General features: G+C 50.4%; 1 protein-coding gene across 1 annotated transcript in view; it reads right to left on the bottom strand.

Moving 5' to 3' along the window:
• Positions 1–6,869: 6,869 nt before the first annotated feature.
• Positions 6,870–19,271, bottom strand: part of DLGAP3 (DLG associated protein 3) — a 45,120-nt gene continuing 32,718 nt past the window's right edge. Inside the window, exons 6-10 of the mRNA XM_044424998.1 lie at positions 17,334–17,419; positions 13,907–14,331; positions 9,987–10,078; positions 9,384–9,527; positions 6,870–7,088 (exon numbers count right to left, since the gene is read on the bottom strand). Of these exons, the coding sequence (XP_044280933.1) occupies positions 6,870–7,088; positions 9,384–9,527; positions 9,987–10,078; positions 13,907–14,331; positions 17,334–17,419 (966 nt within the window). The remainder of the gene's footprint in view (positions 7,089–9,383; positions 9,528–9,986; positions 10,079–13,906; positions 14,332–17,333; positions 17,420–19,271) is intronic.

Raw genomic sequence — 19,271 nt, 5'->3', positions numbered from 1 at the left:
TGTGAACATGCAAGCAAAGTAACCAGAAGGGCGCTTCCGGAATCATTCTTTGCCTTTGGGAATATAATGGTGCATTTCTCAACCCTGCAAGGGTATCAGGAGAAACGACAAAGAGTGAATGTCTGTTTGTGGTTCGAAGGCACAGGAGCCCTGCCAGAAGTAAAGCTGAGCACGTTAGGCATACCTTGCTCTTGGCTGGTGTGTTCTCAACCAGCCAGACAAGTATGAGTCTCTGAACAATAGGCTCAGGCAGGTGATTTGATACCCCCTGAACAAAGCTAAGAGTCACAGTCTTCTGCATGGCTCAAACGTTTTTTAATTGAACAGCATCACTGCTCAGATGGCCAGTGCTGAGGAACTAGAGCTTCATGGGATACCTGCCCGGGCCAAGGGCCGCTCTCAGTTGCACACCAGAAGTCCAACTGTGTGCAGCTTGCAACTTTTTCTTAGCTCACCATTCTGAGCAACTCCTCCTCAGTCTTTTTGACAAGGGGAATTTAGGCCGATCAGGGTTTCTATGGGATTATATTCTGGCTTGTATTCTGTTTAATGTGATATTGAATAATTATGGATATATCGTTTTGTTTTTGTACACCATCTTGAGCCACTGGATTGCTGACATTAAAAGATGATTGATGATGAGGATAATCCTGAGCCATACAAAGCGGGTCAAATAACTTGCCCAGGGTCAGGTCAGGTTGGTGTAGCGATATGCAGACTTCTGGGTTTCACAAGGCCCTTTGTCAGTAGTCAAGTGAGGGCAAGAGCCATCTCAGAAAGGCTTCCGCAGCTTTCCAGTCATATGGCCAAGGCAGAAGGACCGCGGTATTCTCAGTGACTGCGGTCAACCAGGTGGGGCATCACATGGTTTTCAGACGGCTGGTCAGCGCCCGTGATTCTCCCTAGTGCAACAAAGATCTCCGTGTCGAGATGTGAGGCACGTCAGGGTCGTGCTCCGTTTGTGTGCTCTTTCGGCGTTAAGGCTGCATGCCAATGCGTATCGCTTGCCCGGACAGAGCGTGCTGGGGATTTCCAACGTTCTGCGCCGGACTTCCCCAACATGGGGTCACCTAGACGCACTGGCCTGCAACTGCTACTGTTCCCAGCTGGTGCAGTCATTGGGGATGAGGGGAATTGCAGTCCAACACATCTGGACGACGCCAGGCTGGAGAAGCCGGATCTCAGGCTTTGGGCTGTCACTTGACAAAATCAGGAAATGGGGCGAGTTTCACGAGGCATGACGGAAGGAGCAGTCAAGAGTGGCATCTCCTTTCTGGAGGCAGCCCTGTCTTTCTTGCAAACTGGCCATTTGCAAGTTCTGTAAGAACCAAGCACTGAATGGGGAAACACCGTAAAAATCTGGGTGTTGCCCCTCCCGTATTCTAGGCGCATCACCAGCCTTTGAATGGCAGCGGATGGCACCATCGCAGCTCGCTATTCTCCACTGAAATAAGGACCTGGGGTTATCTGATGCAGGCGAAAAGAATGGGACAGGGACTGACCTGACTTAATGGGATTGCATGGCCCCAGCATGAATCAGGGCTTCCAATGAACTTTTCCACAAACCTTGCCCGCCTAAGTGATGTTACAACCACTGCCTGCATTGGTAGCTGAGGCCACATCAAAGGCATCACCTGGGGAAGCATCACAAAAATTCCATTTACACTGGAACCATGAGGCAGAAGCAGTCTAGCACAATGCCTTGACCATTGGGTTGCCTGAGCTGATGGGTGGGTGGGGGAACTGAGCAACACTGGTGTGGCTAGAAAACTGTTGACCGAACGGTCTTGCACCTCTACCTCTTCAGATTCTTTCAGTTGTTAAGAATGCAATTAATATCCCTATTTTCTGCACCCCATCGTTTTTGCTTTATGACTGCTTCTACATTCCTGTTTTGTTAGACTGAAAAATGTCAAGCACAAAACTTTGCCAGCCCTGATACAAAGGATTGCTCTGAGTACGTACAGTTTCATACTTGAAACTGGCGTAAATCCTAGCCTTGGCATGACTGCAAGAGCACAATAGAATTTGCTTTTGCTACCCTGGTGGAGAATATTTATTAGGAAATAGGCATTGTTTGGCGATAGAAAAGGCTGCTCTATTTTTAAATGAAAAGGAATGAAAGGAGCATCTGTCACCATGTACGTGCCTAGCCCAGTGGAGACAAGTTTCCGTCTAAGAAAGACGGTAGCTCTGCAGTGACCAGTACTGGACTCAGTCATTCCCAGCAGGTTCGTGCTGAGCAGCTGCTAAGGTCGGACCTGTTTGGTAGGACACCCATCACTCACCGCTTGCTGGATGGATGGCTGGGGCCCTCTGTGGACTGCAGGGCTGTGGGTCTGGGCCCCAAAGTCCTACCACTGCTGCTAAGGTTGACCATGTTGACCCTCCCTGTTGAGTGGGGAAAAGGGAGAACGCGAGAGCTTTCTCAGCGGCGGGTCCCCAGCTTTGAAGTGCTTCCTCAAGGGAAATTGGTCTAGTGGCCACCCTGCTAACCTTTTGGCACTGGGGAAGATTTCCCTGCTCTCCCAGGCCTTTTAAATTTTTCAGATCTTTGAAAACATGTTAGTGTATTTATAGAGTTTTTTTTCCTTCTATACCAGATATGCTTGGGATGTTGACACATTTATTCATTTTCTATTTTTGATTTCATTTGCAGCCTTATTATTTTCCTTGTAAAATGTCTGGATGCATTTATTCCTGAGGCACCAGATAAATTGCATGAAATGTTTTTAACCACATATTCTGATGGTCTCCTCCACTGCTGTCTGCTGCAGAGGGGAATGAAAGAGGCTTCTTGGAGTGGGAAAACTTCTGGATAGCAGGATGGGCACTGGTGCCCTTTGATCCCATTGACTCAGAAGAGGCTAGCCAGAAGGGCTACAGATGGGTGCTCTGTGGAGGCGTAGGCTGGGTTGGGCTCAGAAGCAACGCCCTGGCTGGACCAGCAATTGCCTTCCCACCTCTAAGCTATTCTTGTCTGCGTTGTAGTGGAGGGCAGTATTTATTCTGTGTTACACAAGAAAAAACAAACTGGCTGGTCAAAATTCTGCTGCAGGAAAATCTGGATTTGTGTATTTTTGTTCATGTACGGCCCACCTTTCTTCCGTCATGGAATTCAAGGCAGCACACATAAGGTCTCCGTCCAGGCACTGATCAGAGACAAACAGTTGTAGCTTTGGGAGGGGTCCGGAATTGTGCCTTCTGACATTAGTGCGTGATGTGCAAACATGATGTATTTTAACTGCCTCTACCAGAAATTTAATGTTGCATCTCGTGATGGGGGAGGGGCAAAGTGAAATGATGCCCTTCCCTTTATTCCTGAAGTTTTTACTTAGAAACAATCCCCCCCTCACCAACTTCTGAGATCTCACCAACCATTACCACACATGGTCAAGACACTTCCTACCTTCATGGCTGTAAGGACCAGAAACTGGCCTCTTAGGTGAAGAAGAAAAGCTAAATTTTCTGGGCAGTTCTGACATTCAAGTGTCATCCTGGCCTTATATGAAGTCTGGTCATGCACACAAACCCATGCTGCTCGGATTGTTTGTCATGCTGTTATTTGTTTCCTTTCTTTTTTTCATCTCACCAAGTTGGCCCACGGAAAGATATCTACTTCACTTACTTCATGTTTCCTACCCACAGCAAGGTGCCAAGATGGTGGCTGGATGGGTAGACATGGGAAGCATGTGATGATCTGGCTGGATCAAGCCAACAACTTGTCTAGCTCCCTGTTTTCCGCGGTGTGCCTGGAAAACTCAGAAGCGGAAAGGTAGCAGGGCTTCTTCGCCTATTTTCCCTCACAACAGGCATTTAGGGGAATGCTGCCGAACGAGCCAGGAAATGCAGCTGTTTGTTTTTCCTGTGCTTTGTGCTAGTTTTAGAGTTGAAAGTTTGGAAGAGTCCACCCCATTCCCTGCTCGTCTATACTTCTCCCTAATTTTCCAAGCATCTGTCTTCAGGATCTCTTCCATCTTGTCCCACAATGCAAGTCCTAAACCACGGAGGGTGTGGCCAGCAGCCACGTGCCTTTGGGCCCGCTGGGGCAACCACCCCTTGAACAGGGACACGCTCTTCTTTTTTGGTCACATGATCTCACATGAGGTGGGAAAAATTAAAGCTGAAATGGTCCAGTGTCAGAACATCCGATCCCGCCAGGCCAGCCAGAGCGGCTGTGTCCAAATGGAAACTGGCAAAGACCTCGTGCCGTCTACCCCATAGCTGAAATTTGCATAGGGAGGATGGAACAGACCTAGCAATGGCTTTAGCTCTTACAGCTCACCCCTTTTTTAGCATTGTGAAATCAGCCCGAGTTTCTTTCCCCTCCCGCTAATGACTCTGAGGGGACTTCACTGCGCTCGGCTAGGCTGAGTGGTGCTAAGCTACCTTGACTGTGGCACTTGCTGTTTCCTCTTCCACTCTCCTTTTGAAAGCTTTCTCATGTCATGGCGGTCCTGATCTTGCCATGCATTGTGAAATCCTGCCCCTTCCTCCCAGAAACCATGCCTAGACTTGGGAGTCTCAGCTGACCACCCACGAGAGCTCCCCCTACCCCGAATGCCTCTAGAGATGTTGAAATGCAATTCCCATCTTCCCCCACAAACATGCTACTTGGCCAGGCATCATAATTGCCGTCCCGGTGAGGTCATTGCCATTCTGCCACCCCCCCGATGTGTCCTTTGCCTCCGCTGTGGTCTCTCCCACACTCCCCTCTCTTTCCATGGGGTTTCTGCATTGCCAAAGTGATGTGGGATGCACCAGCCATGCTGTTTTCACATTGTAAAAATCGGCCCCTCACTGCGAGATCTCCTCCACTGTCAAAATCCCAGGGAGGTGCCATCTGGGTTTTTTTGGAAAGCTCTACAACTGAGATCCCCCGACCGTCCTCAACAGCTTGCTTTTGCTGATGGCTTTTCCTACTTCTGTTCTCAGTGGAGAGGGTAAGAATTGTACTCTCTCCTTTCCCGTGGGCACCACCACCACTGCCACTCCTACGAATGCTCCCGTCCATGGACCAGGGCCTCCAGAACTGCCTCTTCACCTGGACCTTTGGGGTTTCTGGCTATGAACTGGGATTCCCACTTGCCCACCAGCACCACACCTTCTCTCTTGCAACATGGAAATGCTGGAGAGTGTTGAGCTTGTTCTAGCACAGCCTTTCCCAGCCTGACTGCCCTGGATGTGTTGGAGTGCAGCTCCCCAGGCAGTATGGCTCGTGGGTTCAGGAAGGCTGTATAGCACACACACTCCATTCCAGCGGGTGAAGCTGAAGCCTGGGGTCCCTTGCCTGTGTGAAATGAATGTGTCTGTGTACTCCGGAATCTGATCGGATGGGCAGGGGGTTCATTGGAAAGGTGAGAATGGAATGCTCCCTGACAGTTCGGGGTGTAAAACTCACTGCTCTAAGCTCAACATTTCTAGCAGCTCCTTTAGGCTCTTTTCAGCCCACTCATCTTGTAGAACAGGTAGGGTTGAATGTACTCCAGATATTTGGGACTTCAATGCCCCAAAGCCCCTCTCCACATCGTCTATGGTCAGGAATAGTGGAAACTGAAGTCCAAAACATCTGGCATTCTACCTTCTGTCCATCCATCCTGCTTTAGAAGACCGTGGTAGCTTTCCACCAAATCCCTGTCCTACTTCCAGACATCTTCCTTCTTGAATGGTGAAGCCCAAAGAGGAACATGTCAATCCAACATATTGAGCAGGGTGGAAAGAGTCTTCCCCAGCCCTGAGGATGATGCTCCTTGGATGCAATGCAAGGTGATGAGCCACTGACCATGGGAAACGTCCCTCGAACACTAGGCTCTGCGGAACGACACTCTCTGGGGCTCTTTCCACAGCAGCATGGTCTCCAGGACAGGGAAATCTGCGTTTGCGCTGCTCCATCCCAAAGCCACCTGGAACAACCCACCCAAAAGCCAACGGAGCGAAGTTACTAGGATGGTGGCCGACAGATTTTGGCAGCATTTGGAGGCTGCAGCAACAGCCTTCCAGACCTGTCCTGGAGCCGCATGTGTGCGCGCATGCATGTGCGCGCACATGTGTGTGTGTTTATGCAAGGGGCAGACCTTTCTATTTTTGTGCATGTGGGGTGTGGGGCATGGGGACTGCTGACATGGGATGGGGTGGTGGGGGGGGGTCTCCTGAGGAGACGAGAAGCCTCTCGCCATCAGAAACACAGCTGTGGTCTCAGGCAATTTCTGCCCTTTCAGCTATATTTATAGAAGTATATACATACATATATATATATATATATATTTATATATAAATATTAGTGGGCCTAGATCCCATGGAGGCAGAGTGACGGGGTTGTCAATGGGAGCCCCGAGCCTGCAGGACGGTGAGAAAGCTCGTGTGAAAGGGGGCAGACCAGTGGGGCACAGGCTAGCTCCAAGCAGAGCAGGGGACAAAGGGGATACAGCAGACAGAGGAATAGAAGGGGGACAGGTCTGGCTCAGCTTTCCCCGGCCTGGTGCCCTCCAGAGTCATCGGACTACAATTCCCCGCATGCCTCGATGGCTGGGGACGAGGGAGGAGGTGGTCCAACACTTGTGGAAGGCACCTGGCTTGGGAAGGCTCGTTCGGGGGGACAGGAGGAGAGCAACTGGTGGTGGTTGTTCACCACCAAGTCCTGCTGCAGAGATGGGTCAATGAGCCAGAAGCCCCGTTTGCGCATCTGCCTGGCGTGAGGTCCGCAGAGGGCAGGAGTTTCCTTTCCTTTCCTTTCCTTAAAAAAGTGGTTTCAAAGACTGTGGCTGGGCATCGAGTTGCCCTCCCTGGAGAGACGGTGGGGCAGAGCCTCGCGGTCACAGTGTGCTGTGTGTTCTGCACAGACAGGATGGTTAGAAAAGCTGGCCCCAGCCTCACAGTCTGGTCTGGGCCTCGGGGATGTAGATCTCAATGCTATCTGCGCTCTCGGTGGCGGAGCTCTGGCGGAAAGAGGCCGCCCGCTTGGCAGCCAGGAGCCTCTTGCGGGCCTCCTGCCGCTGCCGGTCCACAGAGTCCAAGGACCGGTCCTTCACCGGGTGCAGCCGGGAGCGCGACGGCTTCTTTGGTATCGGTGGAGGCACCTTCTTTTCCTCCTGCCAGGAAGACAGAGGGAGGGTGTTAGTGCCAGAGACCCCCTTGACCGAGAAAGAAGCGGGTTTGCTGGGGGAAGCCAGAGCATGGCCCTTCTCCTTGCCCGGGTATCTTCACAGCAACCCTGAGAGGTAGGCGAGGTGGAGAGTCTGTGACTGGCCCAAAGGGACCCAAGGGGTCTCGTGGCTGAGTAGGGACTAGAACCCAGGCCGCCTGAGTCTCAGTCTGACCCTCTGTGCCACACTGACTCTCCTCAATTGGAAAGATAGTCTTGATGTGTGCTTTATTAAAAACCTGTAAGAATAACAGCAATTATTTCATTTATATCCTAGCATAACCACAGGGTATGTTAAAACAGTGAACACAAGACGGGTTGCACAGAGCAATAACCTGTGGTCTATTTCATGCTAGGTTGGTCACGCTGCCCAAGATAACAGAACAAATGCATGTTGTTTACTCAGTCCACGAACTCTCCCTCATCCTTCACTCACACTCTCCTTGTTTATCAAACACCCCTTCAACGCTGCAGCACTGTCACGTAGAATTGTTTTTCTTTTTCTTTTAATCCACTCTTGCCTGCAGTCCCTGCAGTCTGCTAAGACACGCCACGAACAACACACAACTCTGGTTTCACACATAATGACAACCTATGGAGTTTATGACCCAAAAAGCCGTTGGTTTTCTTTCTGGCTTGTTCACAGTTTACAAACCAGTATCTGTTAGTGGGGTTGTGTTCCCACATCAAAACAACCTAGAATCCAACAGCCCATGTTGTAGGCTAGCAAGACGAGCGACCCGGGCCTGGTGCAAGCTCCTTGTTGCACGCACGCTCCTGCGGTCCAGTGCCTGCTTGCACATGATGGTTGGGCATGTCGTCTCCACTGACGTTCCCATACTGAAAGCACAGGGGGACTTTGATCGCATTTTCAAAGGGCCAGTTCTCATTCTTGGTGCTGAGCGGTACAGTACTGTCCTGAGGGTTACTGCATGAATGAAAAGGAAGGCTTAGGGAGAAGCTTCCAGTTTGGGTTCAACATTCATGCACTCTTGACATAGTCAGAGGCTAGTGTTCAGCTTGCTAAGTTGCACTGTCTTTTAGCTATGAAGTGACAATAAAGATCTGCATTGCAAAGCCTGCCTGATGTTTTGGAAGCCTAAAGGCAAGAAGGGAAAGGTCGGCTGGGACACAGGGAGGCAGGAGAGACTGTTGTGGGAGGAATGGAGGAAGGAATATTCCTTAGTGACATCTATTGCTGCTCATACACAGTTTGATTGGTGGATAAGCTAATCATGCTTACTGGAGGCACAAACCCCTTTCTTTAGTTGGTTTAGATTTTTTGCTTGCAATCCTCCCACCCAACTTTTCTTTTGGTTTGCTGTGATCATCTCATTATTATAAAGTATATAAAACAACAAAACACAGGAGAGAATCTTAAAACACACTGCTCCATTGCTAACTTTACCTTATCGTAATTATCATTATGCTATTTATACTGCTTTGAGTGATGGGGAGAATGTAGAAGAAGGGGGAAGGCAACATTTTGGCTGGGGAATTGTTACTGTATATTTACAAAGCGACTTTTATGTCCGGTCAAATCTTAAAATATGTAAAAGATGAAGAGCTTAATAAAAGCACACACCATGGTGAGTTTTTTAATTTTGCAGTTCTTTTTCAAGAATTGCTGAGGTCAAGCCTTTGAATATTGCTGCAAATTTATCTCCTTCCCACCCCCTGATGACAGAGGGGCCTTGCACATGATGCAGCAGGGAAGTGCAGGACTGGACCTCGGACTCCGGCTGAGCCGTGGGGTCATGGCTGCCATCAGTTCATCCAGGCCACATGGGAATTAAGTACCTTCCAGGAGGAGGCTGCGGTGGAAGGGTGCAATGAGGCACTGTGTGGGAATTCAGATTCCAGGTAAAGCCAACTTCCACTTTTAAGCAGGGCAACTGTCTAGTTCTTATGGCTGCTAATATGTCCCTGAAGGCGCCAGTCCTGCTGAATATTTTGGAAGAGTGCCTGAATAAAATTTCTTGTGCTTGAGGTCTCCCTGCATAACCCCTCCCCTCCCGACAAAATAGGAATAAAGTCAGCCATCACCAAGCATTGCAGAATAAATCAGACGACATGCCACTCAGATTTGCAGAATGCATTACAAGCTGCAGAAATAACTTATCTTGGTGCAGCACCTTGTTAGGCGAGGCCTGAAATTTTATGTATTGAAACTCTCTGTTATCATCCAGGCTACCTGGCAGCCCATTCCATTATCATCCCTGCCTGCCCTCCTTTCTCTTACCTTGGGCTCAATGGGTTTCCACCCATTGGCTTTGAGCTGGTGAAGTTCAGCAAACTTCATGCTGACGTCTTCAATGGAGAGCTGCAGAAGGTCCCAGAATCCAGCCAGGTCCTGGAAAGTTGGCATGGGAAAAGCATTGGGGTCCTGATGGGGAGCGGGTGGAGAAGGAAAGGAATAGGTGGTCAAAGGCCTCCTTTCGGGACTCAGGACGGATGTGGTCAAATTAACTTGGATAAGGATGGATAAGTAAGGCCTGAATTTTGTGGTGCCGAAGCAGATCTGAACACTTCTTTGAGTGACTTCTTCCATGAGAAGAGAGTAGAGACCATCAGGCCCATGGAAAGGTGTGAGTCTGTGTCACAAAGGGCATCCCCCTGCCAATTCCCCTCCTTCACATACTACACTGCTCTGTCCTGATGTGCTTCCATGCCCCACCAGTGATTGCCAGTCACTCAGATATGGTTTCATGCTGTGGAGAAATGCAGCATTTTGTCCCAAGGAAAAAGGCCAAACTCACAGGCAACATCAAAAAGCAACTTCATTTTAAACCTACTAAAATGGGTTTCAAAAGCATCTTATGCACACACAGAGAGATTTTCTCACCATATTCTGCTGGCAAAGTCGATAAAACTGCTGGACTTTCTGGGACATCAGAAGCTGGGCGCTACCCACTGCGCTACGGATCTTCTCAAGGACTGAGGAGATGCACAAAGAAAATGAGAACAACAGGGGTGAAATGACCTCTGGTGGAATCACTCCAAAGCCTACTCAAGACTGGAAAGTCTCTGTTGGTTCTCTCAGCTTGAAGGACAACCTGTGCCTTGTGTCTCCTGGAAGAATCCTTCTCCCCACCAGATGAGGGAAGCTTTGCTTCTGAGATGGAGGCTGGGTGATCACCTGGCCTTCCAGAGAGTTGTCCTCTCAAGAGGTAGGCCAGTAGGGTTCCAGTAAGAAGGTGTGCTTGGTTATAAAGGAGGATTCCTCACTAAAGCCAAACATGGGATTGGTATCTGGGTCCAGGAGGTCATCAATGCCTCACCGAGGCAGGGCCAGGTCCCTGCACCTTTAAAGGAAGCAGTGATCAGGCCCATCCTGAAGAAGGCATCCCTGGAACCAGAGGTGGCTGCCAATTATAGACTGGTGGCCAACATCCCGTTTCTGGGCAAGGTGTTAAAGCGGGTGGTGACGGGACAACTCCAGGCACTCTTGGATGAAACTGATTATCTGGACCTATTTCAATCCGGTTTTCAGACCTGGTTACTGTACCTAAATTTGCCTTGGTTGCCCTGTACAATGACCTGTGCAGGGAAAGGGACAGGAGGAGTGTGTCCCTGTTGGTTCCTCTGGACCTCTCAGTGGCTTTTGATACCATCGACCATGATATCCCTCTGGATAGGCTGACTGGGTTAGGAATAGGAGCCTCTGCTTGGCAGTGGTTCCGTTCCTACCTGGTTAGCCGATTCCAGGAGGTGGTGCTGGGGGACTATGGATCTGCGCCATGGCAACTCTGCCATGGAGTCCTGCAGAGTTCCATTTTGTCCCCTTTGCTATTTAACATCTACATGAAACCACTGGGAGAGGTCATCAGGAGCTTTGGGCTGTGGAGTCACCAGTATGCTGATGACACCCAGCTCTACCTCTCTTTTTCAACTAGTCCAGGTGAGGCAGTGGTTGCCCTGAACTGGTGCCTGGCCGAGGTAATGAGCTGGATGAGGGCCAACAAACTGAGACTCAATCCAGATAAGACAGAGGTCCTTTTGGTAGGTGGTCCAGGTTTTCAGGTAAGTGACTTTGGCCCTGTCCTGGATGGGATTGCACTCCCTTCTAAAGGACAGGGTCCGCAGCTTAGGAGTGCTTCTCGACCCAGAGCTGTCCCTGGAAGCCCAGGTGACGGCAGTGGCGAGTAGCACTTTCCTTCAGCTTCAGCTGATCCATCAGCTGCGTCCTTACCTAGACGAGAACTGCCTAGAAATGGTGACACATGCTCTGGTAACCTCCCGGTTACTCCCGGACTATTGTAACGCGCTCTACCTGGAGCTGCCCTTGAAGACAGTCTGGATACTTCAAATGGTGCAAAACAGAGCAGCCAGGTTGCTGTCAGGGGTCAGTCATTGCTCTCATATAACTCCAGTCCTCTATCAGCTTCACTGGCTTCCCACTGAATTCTGGGCCCAATTTAAGGTGCTGTTAATGACCTATAAAGCCCTAAATGGCTTGGGACCAGGATACCTAAAGGAACGTCTCTTTCCCTACATGCCCTCCTGCCCTTAAGATCTGCAGCAGAGGCCCTGCTCCAGGAACCCTCCTTGAAGGAGATCAGGAGACAGAGTACCCAGAGGAGGGCCTTCTCTGCAGTGGCGCCCCGGCTATGGAATGCACTCCCTAGAGAGGATTTCCTGGCTCCATCATTATATGCTTTTCGGCATCAGGTCAAGACCTTTTTATTTACCCAATATTTTAACATTTAAAGGATTTTAATTATTTTTTATTTCAGTTGTGGGTTATTAGTTTTATCTTTGTTGGGTTATTTATGATCTTTTATATCGTTGCATTTATTGAACCTGTTTTGTAAGCCGTCCAGAGACGCACAGTGATTGGACAGGTTAGAAATATCCCAAATAAATAAACAAATAATAAATAAATTCCTCAAGAAGAAAGGACTCAGAAGTAAGGCCCTCGTCATGAGTAGCAACATTGTTAAAAGAGCTCTAATGAATGGCAGCTGAGCCCTGGATGGGCATCCAGCCATACAAGCCTTTGGTATGAACCTGACGGTGGCCAGGTATGACACTCTGCCTTCAGCTTTGGTGCCTTGTCTTTGCCTGTGAACTGATCTGCTGCTTGACTCCAATCCTGCGTTTCGACCTTGGGTGAGTCCCAACTTGCTTCTGGGAGCAAGCTATTGGCCCAGCAATATTGGGATTGTCTATTGCCTCTGCCTTGGCTATTCCTGCCTTGAACTGATGCTATGCTGGACTGACACCTTTTGTGTGTAACTCTTTGCATGCCTACTGGGCTTGTCTCTGGCTTTCTTTAAGGCCGCAGAACCCAGACAGAGCAGCATAAACCACGTATGGCATTAACGGTGTTTCTGTTTGAACGCGCAGCCTCTTTTCCTTCTCAAACTGTGGGAAAATGACCCTGGAGTGGGGCTAGGTTGGGATTGTAGCAGGTGTGGAGGAGGTCTAACGTTCTGCTAATGTCATCCTGGCTGTTATCCCACTGGTAAGAAAAGCAGGGTGATGGAGATCAAGAGTTGTTAGGCGGAGCTGGAGATCTACACCATCAGCCACTCTTTCAGACAGCAGATCCTCTGGGATCTGGGGTGGGAATGTTCTCAGCACGAGACCTTTAACCCAATGCTTTACTGAGGCATGTTCTTACTTTTTTATGAGAAGAGTAGAGTGCCCCTTTTTCCTGGGGGTTTTCCTTTCCACCTTTCCATTCCTTGTATTACATAGCACAGGCTGCTGTGGTGTAGAGCAGACCTTACATAACGTTTCCATAGGGAATCATGGCAGTGCTCAGGATAACATGATGTTATTCTTGTTCTAAAAATTGTGAAAGTAGCTAGAAAAATGGGAGAAAGGCGGTATCATCTAACAGACCTGCAAAATTGCATGAGTGTGTAACCCTAGGAAATATTGGTGCAGCCCAAAAGGTTGGGGCAAAGGAAAAGCAGGACGGGAGGAGGTTTAAATCAAAAAGTGGGACAGCTGAAGAGGCAGGAACTGCTGTGGCCAGTAAGGCCCTTGCCAGCTTGGTGTAGGCATAATTCCTACGTTTGTGTTGCGAGGTGAATCCACATAGTGAATCCGTGCATGTACAATTGGATTGACATTTTTTTCCAGCATTTTGGAGATTCTCTGTGTGGAGCTGACTGTTTTGTGTTGGGGATACTCAGACCAGTTGAAGAGGGCATTTTGGATTCTTTTGTCTGATTCTGGATTTCAAAGGACACTGGACCTCTGCAGCTGTACAGGCAGTTTTTGTATTGGTGCTGTTGCCAGGGACTTGGGTACGCAGCTTGTAGCATTTTCCTATTACTGTAATGGTTTTGCTGTTTTTTAATATAATTCTTCATAAGAAGAGGTTCATTTTGAAGGTAAGATTGCGCTGCAATGTTCATTGGAGAGCAAATAGCCCCATAGCGTTTACCAGTGTCACCAGTGCCCACTAAATGCCTAGCATAGGAAAAGGCAGGTCTCTCTGAGCTGCAGGCTTCGGAGCTGCCACATATGGCCAAAACCCCGGGACTCTCCCTCGCCTCTTGCACTGCTTGGCCTGGAGCAAGTGGGACTGCTTAACCACATGTCTGTTTCCGGCTTAGCCTTGCTCAGAGCTCCCTGGAGCAATGCCTCCCTCCTAGTTTCTGACGGATTTCTACCTTGTCTGCTGCACCCTGAACTCTGTCTCACACCTGATCCACAGAAAGGCCCTGCAAAGCCAGAGCACAAAGCGTCGCGAGAACCCACAGCCCAGAGCGATGCGACCCGCAACCCACCATGTCCTCAGAGACTCACTCTCTTCCGGCAGGTCATAATCTTCAGCCTCCCGCTCCATCTGCTGGCACCAGCCTTCCATCTTTTCCACCTCTGCTTGCAGCAGCTTGATGAACCATTCGCCGTCCCGGTGGCAGGGCGATGCCCGGCCGGAATCGGGGAGGCTGCGCGAGCCTCTGTCCATCCAGGAATCCTGGCGTGGCACCTCCACCGTGTCATACTGCATCTGGTAGTCTTCCCGGTAGGCCCAACGGCCTTGCGTGTGCACCGTCTTGTAGACCGAGTACTGCCGGGTTGACTCTGGCTCCGACGCGTGTCGCTGGAAGGGGCGCCCGAACTGAAGGGCCTTGTCCTCTTTGGCCACGGCCAGCCCCGCCAGCCCCTCCAGCTCCAGGTCAGCCTGCACGCCGGCCGTCACGCTGTTGGACCGCTTGAAGCGAGCACGCCTGCCAGGAGGAGGGGGCAGGTTAGAACCCTCGAGTTGGACCCCTCCGTGGGGGACGCGGAGGGGCCTGGATGGGTGGAACAGCCTCGACTGTGGTCGGACATCGGCCCGCCCGCCCAGCTCAGCATGGCCTACTCTGGCTGGTAGCGGCTTTCCAGGTTTTCTTTCCCAGGCCGACTGAGAGATGCTGTTATGTGCCCTGAAGTCACCTCTGATTTATGGCAACCTTACAAATGGGAGCCCTCCAAAATGTCCCACCTGCTCAGTTCTTGCATGTTCCAGGCTGTGGCTTCCTTTATCCCGGGGGTTAACCTGAGACCTAGATGTCAGCCCCCCAAATCTTCTCTTTCCCCATATATATAACTGATGGGTCAGATCAAAGGCCGGTCTAGCCCAGCAGCAGCCCAGTGGCCAATGTGCCAGCGGGACGTGAGTGCCAGAACGCCCTCCTGCCCATGGACCCCAGCAGCTGGTGCAGTGCCTCTAAGAGTGGAGGCACCTACAGCCATCAAGTCTAGCAGCCTGGGGGGCCATCTTCATGGCTCTGCCCAGTCCCGTCTCAGGGATCCGCCCAAGATGTGAGCAAGGGGAGAGTTTCTGAAAGCAGTTGTTTAGACTGGGTTCAACAAACCACTCTGTGCATGCTCAGAGATAACATCCTGTGGTGACTGAGTTTATTGGGCATACTTTAGTGAATAAAGAGCTTTTTGCAAAGGAATGGTTTGCTGCCTTGAGTGTGTGAAGGTGGAAAATTCTCCTGACATGGTGGATTTGGGAGGAGTTTCTTGAACTAGCTCCCCCCAGTCCATTATTTCTTGACTTACGTAGCTTTATCTTCGCCATCTACCCTACAGGGGGGAAAAGCAGGAACTGCTTGCTCCTGAGGGGCTGTCAAGACTAGGAAATGAGTCCAGCCCTCCCTTTCCTGGCACAGTGGTTCTGACCCAACAGCACTTGCTCGTCTGGCAAATGTTAACTCTAAATGAGTGCCCAGTTGCTCTTGTAAACAGATCCCTCACTACTCAGCCTGCTTTTGCACAGCTTTACTCACCCTTAGGTCCCCCAGATGTGCTGGAATATAATTCCCAGCATCCCCAGCCACCCCGGCAATTACATGTTGTACTTGGAGAAAACTGGGAATTGTAGAAGGGAAGTTTTCCTCGGATTTCCAATGGGAGGCTTTTTTCTTCTTTTCTGTTACTAATTACAGCAAATGCAGGGGGAATTTTTGCTAGAATGGTGGCGGGGAAGGAGCTCCTCCATGCACTGCCATCCTGATCCAAAACAAACCGTATTTACAATTAAATAACTTCTTTAAAAAACCGGTATGATGCTGAGGGAGATGCCATTAATGTCAGGCATAGTTAGGCTTTTAGTATTCAGAAGGAAAGAGCCCAAGGGAACCAGCGGGGCTAATTAGCACAAGGAATTAGGCTCCGGGTGCGTGTTTGTTTATGTTTTGTTCCGATTCCAATCACCGAGCAGGAGTTAGCAAAGGGCTTGGCCCATGCCACTGTGCAGCTGGAACCCGTCTATGCGCAGGACTTGGGGAAAGGTCATTTGGGCCCCGGTACCTGTCCGTGCGCAAGAGCGACCACTGGGGTGGAGAGAGGAGCCCGCTCTCAGACCACCAGTCAGAAGCAGTGGCATCCGCACCCACATTCCCACGCCTTGCTCTCCCACCCTCCTTTTCCCAGCCTGTTTCTATGGCAACCCATTTTGGATGGATGCTGAAGGAGCAGAGCGCACTGCACAAGTGTGTGCGCAGGGGGAAATGTGCCAGCCAGCCCCTCCCTGAGCAGAGACAAGGGCCAGATGGGGGTTTGCCACCTCACGGCCCCCAAGATGGACGCATCCACGGGAGGAGGCACTGTGGGGAGCCCCAGTGGGCCTGGTGTTCGTGCGGATCAGGCCCCTGAGGCCCATCTTGTTCCTGACTACAGACCTCGTAGAGCCCTGCCTCCTCTCACACACTCCTGTCCTCCTGCATCTACTGGCAGTGTCTGAATGGCGATGACCAAAGTCTGATCCTACACATGACCCACACAACAATTTGACAGGTTCACGTTTGTAAATTTTGTTCTGTGATCTTGGAATGTGATGAACTTGAACTCAAACTGATTCTTCATTCCCGCAAGCTGCAGTGGAGGGAGACGAGCGGAGAGGCAAGGCCATTCCGCCTGTTCTGCTGGGACAGCCCTTGCTTTCCCCTTTTCCTTCTGCATATCATTTCCCTTTTGTGCTGTGTCTATTAAGACCGTTAACAGTGCAGTCCAGTGTGTCTGACCATGAGTCTTGGAACTGAAGGGGCATCTTATGGAGGGCAGGAGGAGTGCAGAGGGAAGACCTTCTCCCTGCCCTCCCTACCCTGCAGAAGGCCTAGACGGCTGGAATCAGAAGAGAAGAAAATGAAGATGAAGCACTATCGGGATACTGAAGCTTCCCTGCCACAGAAACAGGGACAGAATGCTGGCTTCAAGGTTGCTCCTCCAACTTCAGAGCCGCCAGCAGTGCCAGCTGGGAAGGTGAAGGGAGGCTGCTGTGGAGTCGGGGCCCCAGCTCTGACCTCACCGTGCATCTCTGAGGTCAGAGCTGGGCCTCCGCTCTCTCCTTGGCCAGATAGATGGTGTGGCTTCTCTTCCCTACCTCATGTGAGCTGGTAGCACCCTGAGTAGTTTGCCTCATGGTTCTGGGGCTGTTTCAAAGCTACCCCCGCTGCCCAGCTCACCATGTTTGGGTGATATGGGAAGCTACATGCCCTGCCAGCTGGTGACCCATGTGCCACGGGACCGCCTCGCATGGGGTGGGGAAAAGTTGCACGAACTGCTCTTGCTCGGATCTTTGTAGAAGGCATGTATTGTGCGTGTGAGTTTGGAAGCGAAATATTGCAGTCCGGGGGCAGCAGGCAATGTTGATGAGCAGCAACAGTGTGTAGGCAACAGAATGCGGACGCCCCAGCCTGGGACCCGAGTTATCCCCAGAGGGCCGTTGAACCAGCCATACCTTTTATCTTCTTCCACTTGCACCCCAATGGAGTGAAACTCTCGGCGGCTTCTGTTTTCTGTGTCGGAATCGGATATGGTTTCCACCTTTGGGAGAGAGAAAGGAGAAGGGATAAATCAGAGTTAGAGTGGGAGGAAAGCTAAATTGAGGAAGGGAGGGAGGGAGGGAGGGAGGAAGGAAGGAAGGAAGGAAGGAAGGAAGGAAGGAAGGAAGGAAGGAAGGATCCAGTAGTATCGAGCATAGTAGTGGGCTGAGAAGTAGAATGAAAAAAGAGAGCAGTGAGAATGAGATTGATAAAGAGGAAAGGGGAAAAAGTCAGAAGGAAGAAAGAATAAAAAGGATCAGAATGAAGCATGAGCAAAATAAATAAGAGTCTGAAAGGGAAAGATGTAAGAAACACAGAAAAAGAAAAGCAAGAAAGATGGGTAGATAGACATGGAAAGAATGAAAGAATATAAGGAAGAAGGAGAGGAGAAATTTGGAAGAATGGGAGGGAATCAGGAAAAAGGAATGAACCAAGGAAAGAAAGAATGGTAGAAAATAATCTACCCAATGAATGTACAGACAAGAACTAGCACAGGCAAGTGGTGGGTGGATGGGTGGTGGAGGAATCACCAGTCAGGTAAGCAGCAGAGCTTAGAAGCAAGAATGAGCAAACGAGAAAGATCTGCAGGTAGTTGGGATGCAGAAAGAACAGGGATGGAACTCACACAAGGGAACGAGCTGGAAGGGGGTTCCTGTGTTGCCTGAACGGAGCAGAGTGGCTAGGATGTGGCTAGAGGTGTCACACAACAGAGCAAGCCACCGTGGCTTCTGAGTCCCCATGGCTTACCGCATGGTGTCAAGTCAGTCACAGAATGCTCTTGCAAAACAGGCATGTGGATTTTAAATTCCCAGCACCAGATGCAAAAGCAAATCCAGATAATCTCTGTAAGTGTGGAACAGAGATCAGATGCAGCAGCCTGTGGGCCCTCCTGGAAAGCCCTTCTTCCCAAGGGATGCCATGCCAAGGACAAAGGCTTGGGCCCCAGTGCCCAGAGGCCCCAGCCTGCCAGCTGGGTGGGAAGGATCGCCCCCCATTCCAGGAGAGGCTCTTCATGGGCTCAACTGGCTCCTTGACCGACCGATTCACAACTCTGAGGCAACAGCAATTGGACTGTCAGACGGGGGAGCTCCAGGTTTGTGAGCAGACCGGCATGGGGTGTTTATGGTGCTCTCAGGGCTCCTCACTTGCTGCAGTTTGCAGATTCTTCAGAGACACCGCGATTTTCCAGTTCCGTTCCTGTTTTGTAACTGCACATTCTCGTGTTTCTTTTAGGAGCAGGGTGAATGGGGCATTATTTGGAAAGTGAAGGATCAACTTGTACGTGGTGCTGTTCTGCTACAGCACAGCGCCACCTAGACATGGTGTGGTGGAAAAGCGGGAAGGAAGAGCTCTGTGTATCGCTGGGGTTGCCATCCTGTGGCAATATCGCAAACAGAGAGTGGCTAACAGCCGCACACAGAAAAACACCAAATCTCTGCACAGTCATGAAACTCCCCTTGGACCATCTTTCAGCCTGTCCTGCCTGGCAGGGCTGTTGTGAAATAACCTGTGGGGAGAGGAGCCATATAGGCTGGCTTTTGCTTCCTGAAGGAAAGGTGAGGTGTAAACCCAATAGATAAATCAATCCAGATTTTACTGTGCATTTTCCATGGCCGCCTTCCCCAGCTCAGCAGGGGAGATAGCTGGAATATCATTCCCAGGGACCGGCAGGGCTGTCCTGCCCAATTTTACCTCATCTGAACTACTGCCCAGCAAGATTTAGCACAGAGAGACGGTCACCCGGTGCATATACAGGGCATCTGCTTGCACATCTGCGTACACAGGGCATCTGCTTGCACATCTGCGTACACAGGACACGTGCCACAGTGTGATGCATTGCACTTCTCTTATTG

This window comes from Varanus komodoensis, unplaced genomic scaffold (assembly GCF_004798865.1).
Source record: "Varanus komodoensis strain SLA01 unplaced genomic scaffold, ASM479886v1 scaffold15, whole genome shotgun sequence".
Taxonomy (NCBI): Eukaryota; Metazoa; Chordata; class Lepidosauria; order Squamata; family Varanidae; genus Varanus; species Varanus komodoensis.
This window is presented reverse-complemented; position numbering and strand designations above follow the sequence as displayed.